We start from the raw sequence: 18,298 nt of genomic DNA, 5'->3' as shown, positions 1-18,298 counted from the left end.
CGTGACTGTGAACAGCACAAGCTGTCAGTAGCTGTTGAGTGATTTTGAGAGCTGTAGTCGTCATCAGGCTGCATTGTACTCAGCATCGACCCCCTGCCAGGGTCACATGATGACAGGTCACACGATGACAAGACGGTAATGATCTGCTGCTGTGACATCACTCCATGCGGGGTCGTCATTGGGTCAGCTAGTGCTCATGGATGAGGTGAGTCATAATAGTGATACACCAATGTACTCAGTTCGCATACAACCTTATCCAAAGTGATGTAAAGTACAGGGGGAATTTGAGGGGGGGGGGAGGGAGAGGAGAGGGGGGAGGAGAGGTGGGGAGGAGGGGTTGGGAGGAGAGGAGGGGTTGGGAGGAGAAGAGGGGAGGAGAGGAGGGGTGGGGAGGAGAGGGGCGGTTCTCTAACTCAGCTGCTGTGTCATTATGTTGTTTCACGCCTGCTGGTTGAGAACAGCAGTAATCAGGGGGTCAGCGATCTGGGAACCCAGCAGATGAGATTACCTCCCAGCTCTGAAGCCCTCCTCACCTCCCAGCTCTGAAGCCCTCCTCACCTCCCAGCTCTGAAGCCCTCCTCACCTCCCAGCTCTGAAGCCCTCCTCACCTCCCAGCTCTGAAGCCCTCCTCACCTCCCAGCTCTGAAGCTCTCCTCACCTCCCAGCTCTGAAGCCCTCCTCACCTCCCAGCTCTGAAGCCCTCCTTACCTCCCAGCTCTGAAGCCCTCCTCATCTCCAACTCTGAAGCCCTCCTCATCTCCAGCTCTGAAGCCCTCCTCATCTCCAGCTCTGAAGCCCTCCTCACCTCCCAGCTCTGAAGCCCTCCTCACCTCCCAGCTCTGAAGCCCTCCTCACCCCACAGACCTCCCCGGTTCCCACGGCCCAGTTCTATGCACCTCCTCTCCCCCGCAGCCTGCACTCAGGGGGGATGATGGCCGCAAAGTCATCAGGTCCTCATTATCGTCATTACTATAATTATTTTCTATATTTACCTTTGTGGAAATGAGGCCAAACGAGAGAGTGCTGGTTGACCCGTTCCCTGGAGGTCTGGGGGCAGGTTCTGGTGTGGCTAGGCCCAGTCCTCCAGCCCTGAGGGGGGCACGGTGGGGGCAGCTCTGTGTCCTCCGCTCTGTTTTGGGGGGGGCGGAGAGCTCTGATTAAATCCGTCTCTAGAAACACGTTGGTTTGTCGTTGCCCGGGGAACGGGGCGGCGGGACTGTGGTGGTGACGCTGGCTGCAGCAGCAGGGGAATTCAGACTGCTGAGCTGGTGAGCTCATTACCCCAAGCCTCGTTCGTCAGGGTGATGTGTACTCTGGAGAGAGCCAAACCCACCCAGAGAGCCAGGCGGGGCAGGAGTAGGGGAGGGAGGGGGGCAGGAGGAGGAGAGGAGATCAGGGAGGAGACAGAGCTGTTCAGTGATAGCGTTACGTAAGAGTGTTTTTCTTTTGGTTTGGTCAGCACGGCCCTGCGTTTTTTCCCCAGCAGATGAAAGCTGTTATTTGTGTTCAGACAAGACTAAGCATGAGTCATGACTGTCTCCTGGCTGGAGGGGGGGGGGGGGGGGTGTAGACAGCTGCAGCAGGGGGGGGGGGGGGGTGTAGACAGCTGCAGCAGGGGGGGGGGGTGTAGACAGCTGCAGCAGGGGGGGGGGGTGTAGACAGCTGCAGCAGGGGGGGGGGTGTAGACAGCTGCAGCAGGGGGGGGGGTGTAGACAGCTGCAGCAGGGGGGGGGGGTGTAGACAGCTGCAGCAGGGGGGGGGGGTGTAGACAGCTGCAGCAGGGGGGGGGGGTGTAGACAGCTGCAGCAGGGGGGGGGTGTAGACAGCTGCAGCAGGGGGGGGGGGGTGTAGACAGCTGCAGCAGGGGGGGGGGGTGTAGACAGCTGCAGCAGGGGGGGGGGGTGTAGACAGCTGCAGCAGGGGGGGGGTGTGTAGACAGCTGCAGCAGGGGGGGGGGGTGTAGACAGCTGCAGCAGGGGGGGGGGTGTAGACAGCTGCAGCAGGGGGGGGGGGTGTAGACAGCTGCAGCAGGGGGGGGGGTGTAGACAGCTGCAGCAGGGGGGGGGTGTGTAGACAGCTGCAGCAGGGGGGGGGTGTAGACAGCTGCAGCAGGGGGGGGGTGTGTAGACAGCTGCAGCAGGGGGGGGGGTGTAGACAGCTGCAGCAGGGGGGGGGGGTGTAGACAGCTGCAGCAGGGGGGGGGGGTGTAGACAGCTGCAGCAGGGGGGGGGTGTGTAGACAGCTGCAGCAGGGGGGGGGGTGTAGACAGCTGCAGCAGGGGGGGGGGGTGTAGACAGCTGCAGCAGGGGGGGGGTGTGTAGACAGCTGCAGCAGGGGGGGGGTGTAGACAGCTGCAGCAGGGGGGGGGTGTAGACAGCTGCAGCAGGGGGGGGGGGGTGTAGACAGCTGCAGCAGGGGGGGGGGGTGTAGACAGCTGCAGCAGGGGGGGGGGGTGTAGACAGCTGCAGCAGGGGGGGGGTGTGTAGACAGCTGCAGCAGGGGGGGGGGGTGTAGACAGCTGCAGCAGGGGGGGGGTGTAGACAGCTGCAGCAGGGGGGGGGGGTGTAGACAGCTGCAGCAGGGGGGGGGGGTGTAGACAGCTGCAGCAGGGGGGGGTGTAGACAGCTGCAGCAGGGGGGGGGGTGTAGACAGCTGCAGCAGGGGGGGGGGGTGTAGACAGCTGCAGCAGGGGGGGGGTGTAGACAGCTGCAGCAGGGGGGGGGGGTGTAGACAGCTGCAGCAGAGTTTCTCCAGGTGTCTAGGGTCTGGGAGCTCTGCTCTGCTCCACATGGTCTAATGACCAGAACACATGAGGCTGGCAGTGCTTCTGCAGACGTGTTCCTGACAGGGCAGAGCCCAGAGAGGCATCTGCTCTCCTGCCAGGCCTCATCTCACGGGGCCGTGCGCCCGGGGCCCTGCGTCCAGGCGCAGCTACCAACTTTTTACAACTTGTGTGTCTGAGTAACTTTTCATCTCTTATCAGAGTTAGTGATGTAATGGGTGCGTAATATTGCTTTGTAATGATGCCGCCTTCCAAGCAACTATCAGGAAGGTTTTTCCTGGGAACCTGGGGGACGTGAGAAAGCCTCTCTCGTCTGATAGGCCAGGGCCTCCCAGAGTTATTGAGGGGAGGAGCCTCCTCAGGCCCTGCCTCCTCAGGCTCTGCCTCCTCAGGCTCTGCCTCCTCAGGCCCTGCCTCCTCAGGCCCTGCCTCCTCAGGCCCTGCCTCCTCAGCAGCTGGTAGAGGGGCAGGAAGGCCTCTACCCGCCCCTCTACCAGCTCCTCTATGAAATGGCCTTATAGTCAGCCATCATCCAGCCTGCCAGCCAGGCCACTAACAAATGTAAAACACGTGTTTATGGGATCTACAGCAGCAGATTGCCTCATAATGACTAACGATGTTTACACCAGACGTACGTAACTCTGTGGAGCCTGGGCACCGGCCACACCTGCTCCCAACTCTCTCTCTAGAGGAGTTCAGCACTGTTACTGAAACACAGAAGCTCTAGTCACGGTAGTCAGTGTACTGTAGAAAAGGAACAGCACCAAAAATAGCTTCTCATTGGCTTTCTGATTTAGGTCAGTACTCCCATCTGTGTGTTCAGTCTATTTTACTGATGGCATTTACGTAGGTAGACACGTTTAGTTTTGTTGCTGTTCTGCAAGTCATTTATCTGGGCCCCCACGAAAAACAATCTGCATAGAAGGAAGGAAGTTTCAGTCAACAACATGTTGTGGTCTGATGTGTGAACAGATCAGGCAGCTGAAGGAAGGGTGTGTCCTCTCCCTCCTCCTCCTCCTCCTCTCCCTCCTCCTCCTCCTCCTCTCCCTCCTCCTCCTCCTCCTCTCCCTCCTCCTCCTCCTCCTCTCCCTCCTCCTCCTCCTCCTCTCCCTCCTCCTCCCCCTCCTCTCCCTCCTCCTCCCCCTCCCTCCGCCCCCTCCTCTCCCTCCTCTCTCTCATCCTCCTCTCCCTCCTCCTCCTCCTCCTCTCCCTCCTCCTCCCCCTCCTCTCCCTCCTCCTCCTCCTCTCCCTCCTCCTCCCCCTCCTCTCCCTCCTCCTCCTCTCCCTCCTCCTCCCCCTCCCTCCTCCCTCTCCTCTCCCTCCTCTCTCTCATCCTCCTCTCCATCCTCCTCCTCCCCTCCTCCTCCCCCTCCTACCTCCTCCTCTCCTCCCTCCTCCTCCCACTCCTCTACCTCTCCCTCCTCCTCTCCCTCCTCCTCCTCCTCTCCCTTTCCTTCCTCCTCCTCTCCCTCCTCCTCCCCCTCCTTCTCCCTCCTCCTCCTCCTCCTCCTCCCCCTCCTTCTCCCTCCTCCTCCTCCTCCTCCTCTCCCTCCTCCTCCCCCTCCTTCTCCCTCCTCCTCCTCCTCCCCCTCCTTCTCCCTCCCCGTCCTCCTCCTCTCCCTCCTCCTCCCTGCAACATGGTAAAGCATCCAATGCTGGTGCCATGCTGGTGCCTGAACATAAACTGACTCGAGTCACGATGCAACCTTGTCTCATTGTGTCCCTACTCAAGCAACCAGCTGCTATGGTTGATGTGTTATGTGTGTGTTGGTGGTTAATGGCAGTGACGGCACTCTGAGACAATAGCCAGGCAGAGCAGAGGAGAGATAACCTGGTTAGTGACGCAGGCTGGTTCACGTGGGAACCGGACGAAGCCCAGGTGGAAACAGCAGCACTCTGGAGTCCAGCTGAGCAGCAGACTTCACACACAGACTTCCTGTTTCCCATGTCCACCAACATCAGGGTACAACTGGGAAGTAGAGAGACTGTTGAGTAGGAGATGAGAGACACAGGAACACAGAAGGTATTGCTTTTCAGGAGACTAGGCCAGTGTGAACACACCCCTGCTTGTTCCTGTTAGTCAGATAAGGTGTTGTGTTCTGTGCTGTTCCCAGACCAGGCGATCAGACCAGGTGATCCGTGCTGTTCCCAGACCAGGCGATCAGACCAGGTGATCTGTGCTGTTCCCAGACCAGGCAATCAGACCAGGTGATCTGTGCTGTTCCCAGACCAGGCGATCAGACCAGGTGATCTGTGCTGTTCCCAGACCAGGCGATCAGAGGTTGAGAGTAAAAGGCACTGTCATGTTTCTGCAGCGCTGGGAATCCACCCGGAGCCATCACACGCTGCTCACCTGACCAGCCGGCAGCCCTTCCAAGATCTTTCATCCAAAAATATAAAACAATGTTGTGTTTTTAGTACTGCTGTTTTGGAGCAGATTTGTAAGCAGAGTAGCGACATATATTACACAGCATATGTCCCTCAGATGGCTGTGTTTACTGAGCTAATTACGTGAGTGCCTCTCTGCCAGACACAATAGAGCTGTCCCTAGGGTGCTCCTATCAGCTCTGCTGGGGTTTGGGTCCTAACCACACCACCTCCCCACTGCTGAGGATAATCCCAGAGCTGGGAGCTAAGAAATCCTATCAAGTTCAAACCATCTGACAGACATCTGGCCTGGGGCTGTGGGGGTAACGTGATTTGGCTCTGGTGACTGCTGGAGAGGAGAACCCAGGGAACATGAGGGGCTGCCGGGGCAGATGCTGTCATCTGTCCTGGAGGCAGTTTGTCCCTGTCTAGCACTACTGCCTCACTGTGTCTGTGATTACAACACTGTTCTTTCTCTGGAAGTCCAGCTATTTTTCTAAAGAAGTTCTTTACAATAAACTGAACCTGGTCCAAAACGCTTCAAGTTTTGCTCAAGCACAGTTATTGAGGCACCGGAACGGTATCATTTTAAAGACCATGCAATCTGATTTATATAGGTACATTTCTAGAAGCTGATGCTGTGCGTGGTCTGACTGTGTTCTCTCTCTCTAGAAGCTGATGCTGTGTGTGGTCTGACTGTGTTCTCTCTCTCTAGAAGCTGATGCTGTGCGTGGTCTGACTGTGTTCTCTCTCTCTAGAACCTGATGGCGAAGGCCTTGTACGACAACATGCCAGAGTCCCCTGAGGAGCTGGCCTTCCGGAAGGGAGACATCCTGACGGTCATCGAGCAGAACACCGGCGGTCTGGAGGGCTGGTGGCTCTGCTCACTGCACGGGCGCCAGGGCATCGCCCCCGGCAACCGCCTCAAGCTTCTGATTGGTCCCATGTTTGACGGACAGACGCCAGCCGCCTCCCCGCCCCAGCTGTCGGCCTATCATGGCCAGGGGGGTGTGTCCCAGGGCCAGGGGCTGTACCAGGTGCCCCCCTCCCACCCCAGCCTGGGGCAGCAGGGCATATACCAGGTGCCCCAGGGACAGGATGTCTACCAGGTGCCCCAGAGGAGTGGCTTGGCTGTGGATGGTGCACCGAGCAAGGTGAGGGGCTGGGGATGGAGGGGAGAGACAGAGTCCTCAGTCCATGCACTGACCTCAGGACATACAGGGCTGGAGGATCAAAGTGCATTAGATAACTCATCATTCAGGCTTGGGTCTTAAAAAGCACAGGCTGCCTGCTCTCACATTGGTGCTGTGCTTGCACACACATACACGCATGCACAGACACACACACTTCTCTGCTCTCAAACGCTGGGCCCAGTTAAAAGACTGGCCCCCTTACACATGTCTTCAGCTGTCTTTGTATGACCGCTGACAGGATATGATGAGCAGTATTCTGGTCCTGTATGACTTGCAGCGTTAGAAGCTGGACAGCATGATAGTGGACACGTCAGGTTGAAACACTGTCAATGTTTACTCCTCGACAGGTCTGCAAACACCTTTGTAACCTCGACCAACAGTCTCGGTTAACAAACAAATCCTTTTATCATGGAGGCGACAAAGCGTTTGCTGACCTGTGGACGAGCCCCACTGTGGGCACACCAGGCTGCCTCCGTTTGGGACGGTTTGGGAAAGGTGTGTTCACGTGGGCGCATGAATTTTTTTTGATTTTCTTTTTTTTTCGGAATTGGGGGGTGTTTCCCAAAAGATGCAAAAGCTTCTGTTTGTGATGATTCACAACCAAGAGACATGCCAGGGCAGAGCCAGGGTAGGGGAACACCAGGGTAGGGGAACACCAGGGTAGGGGAACACCAGGGTAGGGGAACATCAGGGTAGGGGAACACCAGGGTAGGGGAACACCAGGGTAGGGGAACATCAGGGTAGGGGAACACCAGGGTAGGGGAACACCAGGGTAGGGGAACACCAGGGTAGGGGAACACCAGGGTAGGGGAACACCAGGGTAGGGAACACCAGGGTAGGGGAACACCAGGGTAGGGGAACATCAGGGTAGGGGAACACCAGGGTAGGGGAACATCAGGGTAGGGGAACACCAGGGTAGGGGAACACACATGACCTTGGCATCTCTCCTCTACTTCTCTCCTCTGCCTCCCGGCCTGGTGGGTTTGAGGGTGAGGTCTCTCCTCTGCCTCCCGGCCTGGTGGGTTTGAGGGTGAGGTCTCTCCTCTGCCTCCCGGCCTGGTGGGTTTGAGGGTGAGGTCTCTCCTCTGCTTCCCGGCCTGGTGGGTTTGAGGGTGAGGTCTCTCCTCTGCCTCCCGGCCTGGTGGGTTTGAGGGTGAGGTCTGGTCCCAGTGTGACCCTGTGGGAGGATCAGTAGAGCTCTGAAGGGTCCCCACTCTAGACCCGGGGCCCCCTCAGACATCAGGAGGGTCACCACACAGCCTCTATGCTGCCTCTGCTCTGAAGGGTGTGTCTGTTCTGCACTCCAGTCCGTCCCCCCACCTCCTGGTCCGGGGTAAACCCCCTCTGACTCAGGCGCTGAGGTCACACGGTTCAAAGACTGGGCAGGGTCGAAGAGGCCTCGTATCTCCTCCCAGCATCCGGCCCCTGAACAAAGGGGCCTTATATGGGCACATCCGGCCCTGACACCACCGCAGACCAGCACCCACTACCAGACAGGCTCTTTGATGGCCAAGCCAGAGAAGACAACCAACAGGAAACTAAAACAAACCCCCACAACTCCAGTGTTGTGGTAACAGTGTACAGTTGTGGGTGCGTCCACCTTGATAGAATTCTTCCTTTGAAGTAATCAGGTTAGCTCTGGAATGAATGTCTTGCTTCTGCAACTTGTGAGACATCTGTAATCTGGTGTACTTTGCCCCCAGCAGCAGATAAGTGAGTTATTCCTGCCCAGAGTGACTCCACTCCTTCACACACAGTTCATCATTGTTCGCCATGGACAAATAGCTGGCCAGGGAGCCTATGTTAAAGGGTTCTGCATGGTCTTCTAATAAACACACACACAGTCCTCTCCTGGGACAGTTCAGCTGCTTACCTGGAGCAGGTAAGAGGAGGGATGAGTCCACTGTTCATCATCCTGGAAACTAAATGACAGAGGCATCTTCAAAATGACCTCTATTAGGATCATCACATTACAATATGGCTTGTTTTGGGATTAGGGTGGATCTTTGATCATAGGGAATGAGAGATGATCCCTATTAGAGCTCTCTCCACCTCACCCTCTCTCACCCTCTCTCCACCCCGCCCTCTCTTACCCTCTCTCTCCACCTCGCCCTCTCTCACCCTCTCTCCACCCCGCCCTCTCTCACCCTCTCTCTCCACCTCGCCCTCTCTCACCCTCTCTCCACCCCGCCCTCTCTCACCCTCTCTCTCCACCTCGCCCTCTCTCACCCTCTCTCCACCCCGCCCTCTCTCACCGTCTCCCTCTCCCCCTGCCCCCTCTCCCTCTCTGTCTGTGTGGGTGTGGCCGTGCAGTCCTATTGCGTCAGTCTGAGGATGGACTCCTTCATTACCTACAATAATGAGCTTCCTCCTTCCTGGGCCCTGCCTCTCCTCGCTGAGGAGGAACCATTGAGAGGGGAGCAGTTAGCACGTAACACCTGAAACCCTCCCACCATGACTCAGCAGCTGATCCTGTCTAGAAAGGACTGTCAGCTGACGCTGCTCTCCTGCAGTACGCTGCTCTTCAGTAACCACAGTGACTGACCTGGTCATGGAGGTGAGGATGAGGGGAGCAGGTGAGAGAGGGAGGGGGGGTGGGGGCCAGGTGAGAGAGGGAGGGGAGGTGGGGGCCAGGTGAGAGAGGGAGGGGGGGTGGGGGCCAGGTGAGAGAGGGAGGGGGGGCTGGGGTCCAGGTGAGAGAGGGAGGGGGGGTGGGGGCCAGGTGAGAGAGGGAGGGGGGGTGGGGGCCAGGTGAGAGAGGGAGGGTGTCCCTAGTCCATTAGTGACGGAGCACAGCGCTGGTCCTGAAAGATGAGAACAGACCTCTCAGGAACATTCTACACCATCTAAACACCTACCAGTACAAACTCCAATATAAACACCAAAAGAATGAAGAAGAAAAAACGTAATTGACGTTTCAAATCTACTTCAAATATGTCTTTACCTGAACCATGGGTGTGTGTTACCTGTGCACTGAGGTCATCATGGTCATACCACTACCCCACAGTAATAACCTCTGAATGGACAACTCCTTCTACTCCAAACTAGAATCTTTCAAGACATAATACGTGTAGTCATACATCTTATGTAGATCATAAGTTTAAAAAGTCAGCCACCCTAACTCAAACAGAAGGCTTACTGTCAGCTAGACACCACCCCAGGCCCCCTCCACTCTCCCTCCTCCCAGTGACTCATCCATGATGGAATCCACAAAGACCATCACCTAAGTAGGAGCCTAACCCCCGCCCCCAGCCAGGTCAATATTGCCCCAGCAGCTATTAGGAGTGCCCAGGGGGTGGACGGAGGTGGGGTGAACGGGCCGTGTGTGTCGGGCTCAGTCATGTCCTTTCAGCTGTCCTCAGAAAACAACAGCTAACTGGTTTGTCATGTGCCAAGGCAGTGTGTGAGAGAGACAGAGGACTAGAGTCTCTACACTGGTGTCTGTCCCAGCTGGGTTGAGGTGTGGAGGCCTGGGGACTGAGGGACTGAGGTTTGAACCTCCGGGTGGCTGGGTTGAGGTGTGGATGAGCTGGTCTACTTGCCATGAACACCCTAAACCCCAGTAGGAACGTACACAACTCTCAGATGAGCTTCCTCTCCACATCTTCACTAACTCTCCTCCCTCTGCCCTTCTTCCTCCTCCAGTCTCTCCTCTAGAGACATTTAGTCATTTAGCAGAAGCTCTTATCCAGCGTGTGGAGGTAGGTCTTTCTCTGAGAGGGTTGTGGTCATGGTTATGGGGGTTATTGTCGTTGTGGTCATGGCTCAGATGATATTGAAGTCTGAATTGAACGAGAGAGAGGAGGAGGGGTTGTAGAATGACAACATGGCAGGGATCTCTCCTGCTCTCCCCCTCTTTCTCACTCTCCAAACAGGAAGCCATACTATGTGGTAATGATAGAGATGGAGGCAGGGGGTTTAGTCACAGTTTCAGGAAGGAGCATTCCAGACATTCCTCCGCCTGTCTGACACAGTGAGGAGGTCTGGGAGTGTTAGAGACTGGCATTTAGACGTGTATTAAGAGGGGTGTTGAGAGCACAGATGTGGACTGACTGATAAACACTGATGGGAATTGGTGAAGTGAGGGAGGGGAGGGGGGAGGAGGGGGCGAGGGGAGCGTTAACCAACTTCCTCTGTTTATTTTCCTTTTTCTCTTGTTGAAGCAGCACCCAAACCTTCACAGCATTCCCTGTAGCCACACACACACACACATCCTCCCCCAGCACCACGGCATAATAATAGTAACACGTTTATTTAGCAGATGTTTTTAATCGTAAGTGACACGTGGGGATTTGAACCTGCAACTTGTTCATCTGCAGCCAAATACTCTAACCACCGAGGTGTATCTGTCCTGTGTGTTCAGCTGCAAGTTTCCTGCTGAACATTTCCCTCCTGTGGTGTGGACAGGTGGTGACCCCATCTCAAGTGGGCCAGTCGTATGCCTACAGCCACGGACAGCACAGCCACCAGGACCTCTACGACGTCCCCCCCGCCAGGGCACAGGGGGTATGTCCCCCCCCACCCTCACACCCCTCACACCAGACGGCTGCCAACCTCCCATGTATATCAGATCAAATGAATGTGTGTTGACCTTTTAATAAGACATGTCATCGAGGGCTTCACATACAATCACCAAACTGCACCTGAACCCTCCAGGAAGACAAGGAAACACTTGTAATACTAAAATCCATATAAATGGTTGATATTCCTGCAATATAGATCATAAAATATAACTGGCGTGGAGCAGAACCTAGCATGTGGACAGGTGTTCTAACCTGTATTGTGCTGTTGTCCAGGTGTATGATGTTGGGAAGGCCCAGCCAGGGGCAGGACTCTCCCAGGGGGTCTACGATGTTCCTCCCTCTAGTCAGATGGACCCGCGGGCTCAGGGGGTCTACGATGTTCCCCCCTCCTCTCAAGGGGTACGACAGCACTCCTGAGCGGTCCAGACCACCACCTTAGTTAGTAGCATAGCATAGTTAGTAGCAATCGTAGCGAATCTCTTATCTTTTTGTTGGCGTAGTTGGTAGGCTTGTGGTTGCGCTGAGGAGTCGGAGGTGGCCTGTATCCCAAGTGCGGGCGAACGTCGGCCAAGTGTCCCTCCCATGATGGTGCGGTCACGTCTGTTAGCAGCATAGCGTACAGCATCGGGTCACTTCATTCACCTGGGTCACGTCATACTCACACACACTGCACAACTTCTCGAAAGGTCAGATCGTGGTACCGTACCCTTATTAGAGCTTACTCTGATATTACACAACTGACTAGTTACGGAAGTCGTAGCACGAGCACTCGTGGTTTCAAGCTGCGACAGGGGAGAACACATGACACAACATTTCACTGACGGTTGAATCCCCATTCGGCAGAGGAGCCTACACACATTTTTTTCCCCAAAACTTTAAAAAATATTAATGTTTTAAACTTTTTGTAACTTTTTTGTTAGATTATTTTTTTTTAACATTTTGAAGCTTTTTTTCAGAACTGTTTTAGAAAATATTTTGTAAACCTTTTGAAACGTTTCTGATTCAAGACCACCATTTAATTCATCTGTTTGGTTGAAAGATGCGTGCATGGTCAAGCTGTTTCTCGGGGAAACGATGATGTTATGCTGTTACTTTACATATTCACTCTCCTACTGTGTTAAAAGGAAGGAAAGAAATACAGGATGTTTTAAAAAATAGTAAGAAAGACAAATGTCAGTTAGACTTCCTCAATCTGGTACAGCAGTCACAATGTTAGGGTTAGTGCAGAGGTTAACCCTAACCTCCGTGTGTCAGAGCAACTGTCTGACTGGATCTTTGTGTCCACAGGTGTTCTCTTCCCCGCCCAGCAGAAACGCCCCAGCAGAGTGTCAGGAGGGCAGCTATGACTTCCCCCAGCCCCTGAAACACAGACAGGAGGGCATCTACGACGTGCCCCCCCCCGCCCTCTCCAAACCCTGCCAGACCCCGAGTCCCCAGTCCCACTACGACCTCCCCCCCAGCTCTGACCCCCCCCCACTCCACCTGCCCCTTACCAATGACCACGAAGGCATCTATGACGTGCCCCCATCGTCGCATCCCCTGGCGGCGTGCCCCCATAGAGACCTGTACGACATCCCCCGGGGGCCCCAGCCCCCCCAGCACAGACCCCAGGCATCCGACAGGACCAGGGGGCCGTATGACCTCCCTGCTCAGGACGCTGGGGCGCTGGGGGATGTGACAGACGGGGTGAACCGCCTGTCCTTCTCCAGCACGGGCAGCACGCGCTCCAGCATGTCTACCTCCTCCACCTCCACCGGCTCCTCCGAGGGCCGGCTGGCCCTGGACCTTGACACGGCGGTGCAGCGGCTGGGCCGGCTGCAGCAGGAGGTGGAGGTCTCGGTGGAGGGGCTCCTGGCTGGCTCCCCACGCTGGAGGGCGTGTCCTGGGGCGGACCGGCCTTCCGAGGTACGAGGGGCGCTGGACCGGGTACGGGGGGCGCTGGGGGACTTCCTGGTGTTCGGGCGGGGCGCTGCCGCCAACGCCATGGCCCTGTCCGACCCCAGCCTGCACGCCAAGCTGAGGAGACAGCTGGGCCGCCTGGAGGACTCCCAGCAGATCCTGCTGAAGACCTACCAGACCCTGGAGAGCTGTGGTTGGGCCCTGCCCAGCCAGGGCCCCTGCACCCTCCCCCGCCACCACAAACGGAGCGACGACCTGGAGCGCTTCGTCATGGTGTCACGGACGGTGCCGGACGACGTGAAGCAGCTGGCCTCCACGGTGGGAGGCAGCGGGGAGCTGCTGTTCAGACGGCCGGGGGACGGCTCCTGCTGCAGGGGCTCGCTCAGGGAGGCTCTGGTCCACCCCCTCACCTCCCCCCCAACAGACAACCACAGCTGCCACACCAAACCCTTGCAGGGCTCCTCCAGCCTGGACAAGGGCAACATGGACAACAGTGAAAAGTGTGTCAAGAGCTGGATGGAGGACTACGATTACGTCCATCTGCAGGTACGGTCTCTCCCTGACCCAGTCATGTGACCGTCTCCCTGACCCAGTCATGTGACCGTCTCCCTGACCCAGTCATGTGACCGTGTCCCTGACCCAGTCATGTGACCGTGTCCCTGACCCAGTCATGTGACCGTCTCCCTGGTCTGTTGTACACTGTCTGACTAGTGAGTGCCCAGCTGCTGGGGTGTATGTGCCATGTTCAGACCAGGAGACAGCAAGGGATTGGGGGGGCTTAAGAATGCTCCAGTAGTGAAGGTTGTGTCACTGGGATTGACCCCTATGCTCATTTCCGATCAGAAAAGAACAATGCTATGTAGAACAGATGTTTCTCTCTCCATCTGGACAGCAGTAAAGGGTGTTGGAGCGTACATGTGGCACAAGCTCATGCTGGTTTGTGGTCTGCAGGGATACATGTGGCACAAGCTCATGCTGGTTTGTGGTCTGCAGGGATACATGTGGCACAAGCTCATGCTGGTTTGTGGTCTGCAGGGATACATGTGGCACAAGCTCATGCTGGTTTGTGGTCTGCAGGGATACATGTGGCACAAGCTCATGCTGGTTTGTGGTCTGCAGGGATACATGTGGCACAAGCTCATGCTGGTTTGTGGTCTGCAGGGATACATGTGGCACAAGCTCATGCTGGTTTGTGGTCTGCAGGGATACATGTGGCACAAGCTCATGCTGGTTTGTGGTCTGCAGGGATACATGTGGCACAAGCTCATGCTGGTTTGTGGTCTGCAGGGATACATGTGGCACAAGCTCATGCTGGTTTGTGGTCTGCAGGGATACATGTGGCACAAGCTCATGCTGGTTTGTGGTCTGCAGGGATACATGTGGCACAAGCTCATGCTGGTTTGTGGTCTGCAGGGATACATGTGGCACAAGCTCATGCTGGTTTGTGGTCTGCAGGGATACATGTGGCACAAGCTCATGCTGGTTTGTGGTCTGCAGGGATACATGTGGCACAAGCTCATGCTGGTTTGTGGTCTGCAGGGATACATGTGGCACAAGCTCATGCTGGTTTGTGGTCTGCAGGGATACATGTGGCACAAGCTCATGCTGGTTTGTGGTCTGCAGGGATACATGTGGCACAAGCTCATGCTGGTTTGTGGTCTGCAGGGATACATGTGGCACAAGCTCATGCTGGTTTGTGGTCTGCAGGGATACATGTGGCACAAGCTCATGCTGGTTTGTGGTCTGCAGGGATACATGTGGCACAAGCTCATGCTGGTTTGTGGTCTGCAGGGATACATGTGGCACAAGCTCATGCTGGTTTGTGGTCTGCAGGGATACATGTGGCACAAGCTCATGCTGGTTTGTGGTCTGCAGGGATACATGTGGCACAAGCTCATGCTGGTTTGTGGTCTGCAGGGATACATGTGGCACAAGCTCATGCTGGTTTGTGGTCTGCAGGGATACATGTGGCACAAGCTCATGCTGGTTTGTGGTCTGCAGGGATACATGTGGCACAAGCTCATGCTGGTTTGTGGTCTGCAGGGATACATGTGGCACAAGCTCATGCTGGTTTGTGGTCTGCAGGGATACATGTGGCACAAGCTCATGCTGGTTTGTGGTCTGCAGGGATACATGTGGCACAAGCTCATGCTGGTTTGTGGTCTGCAGGGATACATGTGGCACAAGCTCATGCTGGTTTGTGGTCTGCAGGGATACATGTGGCACAAGCTCATGCTGGTTTGTGGTCTGCAGGGATACATGTGGCACAAGCTCATGCTGGTTTGTGGTCTGCAGGGATACATGTGGCACAAGCTCATGCTGGTTTGTGGTCTGCAGGGATACATGTGGCACAAGCTCATGCTGGTTTGTGGTCTGCAGGGATACATGTGGCACAAGCTCATGCTGGTTTGTGGTCTGCAGGGATACATGTGGCACAAGCTCATGCTGGTTTGTGGTCTGCAGGGATACATGTGGCACAAGCTCATGCTGGTTTGTGGTCTGCAGGGATACATGTGGCACAAGCTCATGCTGGTTTGTGGTCTGCAGGGATACATGTGGCACAAGCTCATGCTGGTTTGTGGTCTGCAGGGATACATGTGGCACAAGCTCATGCTGGTTTGTGGTCTGCAGGGATACATGTGGCACAAGCTCATGCTGGTTTGTGGTCTGCAGGGATACATGTGGCACAAGCTCATGCTGGTTTGTGGTCTGCAGGGATACATGTGGCACAAGCTCATGCTGGTTTGTGGTCTGCAGGGATACATGTGGCACAAGCTCATGCTGGTTTGTGGTCTGCAGGGATACATGTGGCACAAGCTCATGCTGGTTTGTGGTCTGCAGGGATACATGTGGCACAAGCTCATGCTGGTTTGTGGTCTGCAGGGATACATGTGGCACAAGCTCATGCTGGTTTGTGGTCTGCAGGGATACATGTGGCACAAGCTCATGCTGGTTTGTGGTCTGCAGGGATACATGTGGCACAAGCTCATGCTGGTTTGTGGTCTGCAGGGATACATGTGGCACAAGCTCATGCTGGTTTGTGGTCTGCAGGGATACATGTGGCACAAGCTCATGCTGGTTTGTGGTCTGCAGGGATACATGTGGCACAAGCTCATGCTGGTTTGTGGTCTGCAGGGATACATGTGGCACAAGCTCATGCTGGTTTGTGGTCTGCAGGGATACATGTGGCACAAGCTCATGCTGGTTTGTGGTCTGCAGGGATACATGTGGCACAAGCTCATGCTGGTTTGTGGTCTGCAGGGATACATGTGGCACAAGCTCATGCTGGTTTGTGGTCTGCAGGGATACATGTGGCACAAGCTCATGCTGGTTTGTGGTCTGCAGGGAAAGGAGGACTTTGAGCGCCAGCAGAAGGCGCTCCTGGAGAAGGAGAACATCACCCAGCAGAGCAGCAAAGTCCAGCTGGGCCCAGACCAGGTGAGGTCTCTGCCAAACGACCAGCAACAAGAGCCCTTATAAAGATGTCTTTTGTTATTTTTCATGCTTTATTGGACAGTTTGAAGTGAAGTGTGACAGGAAAGACAGGGAGAGAGAGAGCCTACATGGAACGCACACTTACCCAGTGAGCTACCTAGTGTGTCACGTGCTGTGACACACATGCTGTGACACACGTGCTGTGACACACATGCTGTGACACACGTGCTGTGACACACGTGCTGTGACACACGTGCTGTGACAGGAGAGCAGGGAAGGAGACTGGAAGACTGTCAGACCAGCAGAGCCAGCCTGCCTACAAACCTCTAACCCAGGAACAACACAACTAGATTATCCTCTTCACTCCTATAATCCCACTTCAATCATGTCCCTGGAAGGGGATTCCTAAATAGACTCCTCTTGACATGAGGCCAGATAGGAACATTTCATGAGTTTCCTTTCACGTGTTTGAGAGATAAATCCCTCTCTCTCACCAGTTTAATGTATCCTAACCAGTCGATGAGGATAGGATGATGGAGTCAGGTGGCTGAGCAGTTAGGAAATCGGCCTAGTAATCAGAAGGTTGCTGGTTCGATTCCCGGCTGTGCCAAATGATGTTGTGTCCTTGGGCAAGGCACTTAAACCTACTTGTCTTGGGGGAATGGAATACTTACTGTAAGTCGCTCTGGACAAGAGCGTTTGCTAAATGACTAAATGTCAATATAAACAGTAAGTCACTAATCTGAAAGGAACATGACCGATCGTCCTCTGTCACCTCTCCCAGATCAACCAGTTCAGACAGCTGGAGCAGGAGGTGATCAAGCCTGTGGAGAACGACATCACCCAGTGGATCACCCAGCAACAGTCCACAGGCCCCTCCCCCCTGCCCTCTGACTCCTCCCCCCCAGCCTCTGATTCCTCCCCCTCCTCTCTTGGGGGCGGGGCCCACCTGTGTGGGCATGACGGCCAGCTCCTGGCCTTCTACTCAGAGCAGTGCCAGCAGCACTTCATCACCCTCCTCAACGCCGTCGACGCTTTCTTTGCCTGTGTCTCCGCCGGCCAGCCGCCCCGCATCTTCGTGGCCCACAGCAAGTTCGTCATCCTCAGCGCCCACAAACTGGTCTTCATCGGGGACACGCTGTCCAGGCAGGCAGCCACGCCCCAGGTGGCCAACCGGGTGATGAACTCCAGCAACGTGCTGTGTGAGCTGCTGAAGACGGTGGTGGGCGCCACCAAGACGGCAGCTCTGCTCTACCCCAACACGGCGGCCGTCCAGGACATGGTGGACAGGGTCACCAGCCTGTCGCACCACGCAGGGCTCTTCAAGCAGCAACTGCTGCACATGGCTGCCTTCTGACCCTGACCCTTCTCACAAGCTCTGGGTGGTGAGGAGGACGTCCGGATCTGCTCCCTGGCTCTGCTGGGTCCTGCTTACTACATCCATGTGTATAATTCGAAATATATATTTTGCTCAGTGTTGTTAATCTTAAATAGTTCCCTTTTTTGCCGTTGTAAATACTATTGTTCTTTCCGTTATGTAAATATTTGCTCTATTTTTGTGTTTCTTTTATATAATGATGAAATGAATATATAGTTATACAGCAGCTGTGGCTTCTTAGGATAACATGGACTTATTTTCTTAACATTCCTGTTTAATATTAAGCACCTTATGAGTTGAGTTTTTTCAATTTTCTCCTTTGCCTTCTGCTGGACATGCCGGTAGTTATGTCTTCTTCTTCTTAAGGGAGTGGAGCTCTTAACAGACAAGGACTGTTCTCTCACCGATGACTCTGTGTGTTTATCCAGTGTGGTAAAAACAGCGCTGGAAGACTGGCGACAGCTTGTTTGCTCTGCAGTTGACCAAGCTGAACCTTGTTAAACTCAGCAAACGAATGCTTGGACGTATACACCATGCAGCGGCAGGTGCACCCACAAAACACATCCCTGTCTTGTTTGGGTGGAAAGAGAAGTAGCGCTAACTGGAGGCCACATCGCTGGCACAAACACTGAAATGTAGCGACAAGCCTGATGTTCAAAACTTGCATTCAGAACAAGGCGTGGTTGGAATAAAAGGCATGTCCAGTGGATAAATGGAACAA

General features: G+C 55.2%; 1 protein-coding gene across 7 annotated transcripts in view; it reads left to right on the top strand.

Moving 5' to 3' along the window:
- nedd9 (neural precursor cell expressed, developmentally down-regulated 9) overlaps positions 1-18,298 on the top strand; it is a 25,375-nt gene extending 7,077 nt beyond the window's left edge. The window contains exons 2-9 of one of the 7 annotated variants that reach the window (XM_084697091.1): positions 4,567-4,805; positions 4,935-5,028; positions 5,908-6,303; positions 10,750-10,848; positions 11,139-11,264; positions 12,153-13,310; positions 16,110-16,202; positions 16,984-18,298. In XM_084697091.1, the coding sequence (XP_084553217.1) occupies positions 5,914-6,303; positions 10,750-10,848; positions 11,139-11,264; positions 12,153-13,310; positions 16,110-16,202; positions 16,984-17,556 (2,439 nt within the window). In that variant the 5' untranslated portion in view covers positions 4,567-4,805; positions 4,935-5,028; positions 5,908-5,913 and the 3' untranslated portion in view covers positions 17,557-18,298. Of the gene's footprint in view, positions 1-4,566; positions 4,806-4,896; positions 5,029-5,907; positions 6,304-8,648; positions 8,900-10,749; positions 10,849-11,138; positions 11,265-12,152; positions 13,311-16,109; positions 16,203-16,983 lie in introns of those variants that run through there. The other 6 variants (XM_084697092.1, XM_084697088.1, XM_084697090.1 and 3 more) reach the window with 6 other exon arrangements.

Source organism: Hypomesus nipponensis, chromosome 4, assembly GCF_054491055.1.
Source record: "Hypomesus nipponensis isolate SF chromosome 4, ASM5449105v1, whole genome shotgun sequence".
NCBI lineage: Eukaryota > Metazoa > Chordata > Actinopteri > Osmeriformes > Osmeridae > Hypomesus > Hypomesus nipponensis.
Note: the sequence above shows the minus strand (reverse complement) of the source record. Positions and strands in the feature narration are given on the sequence as shown.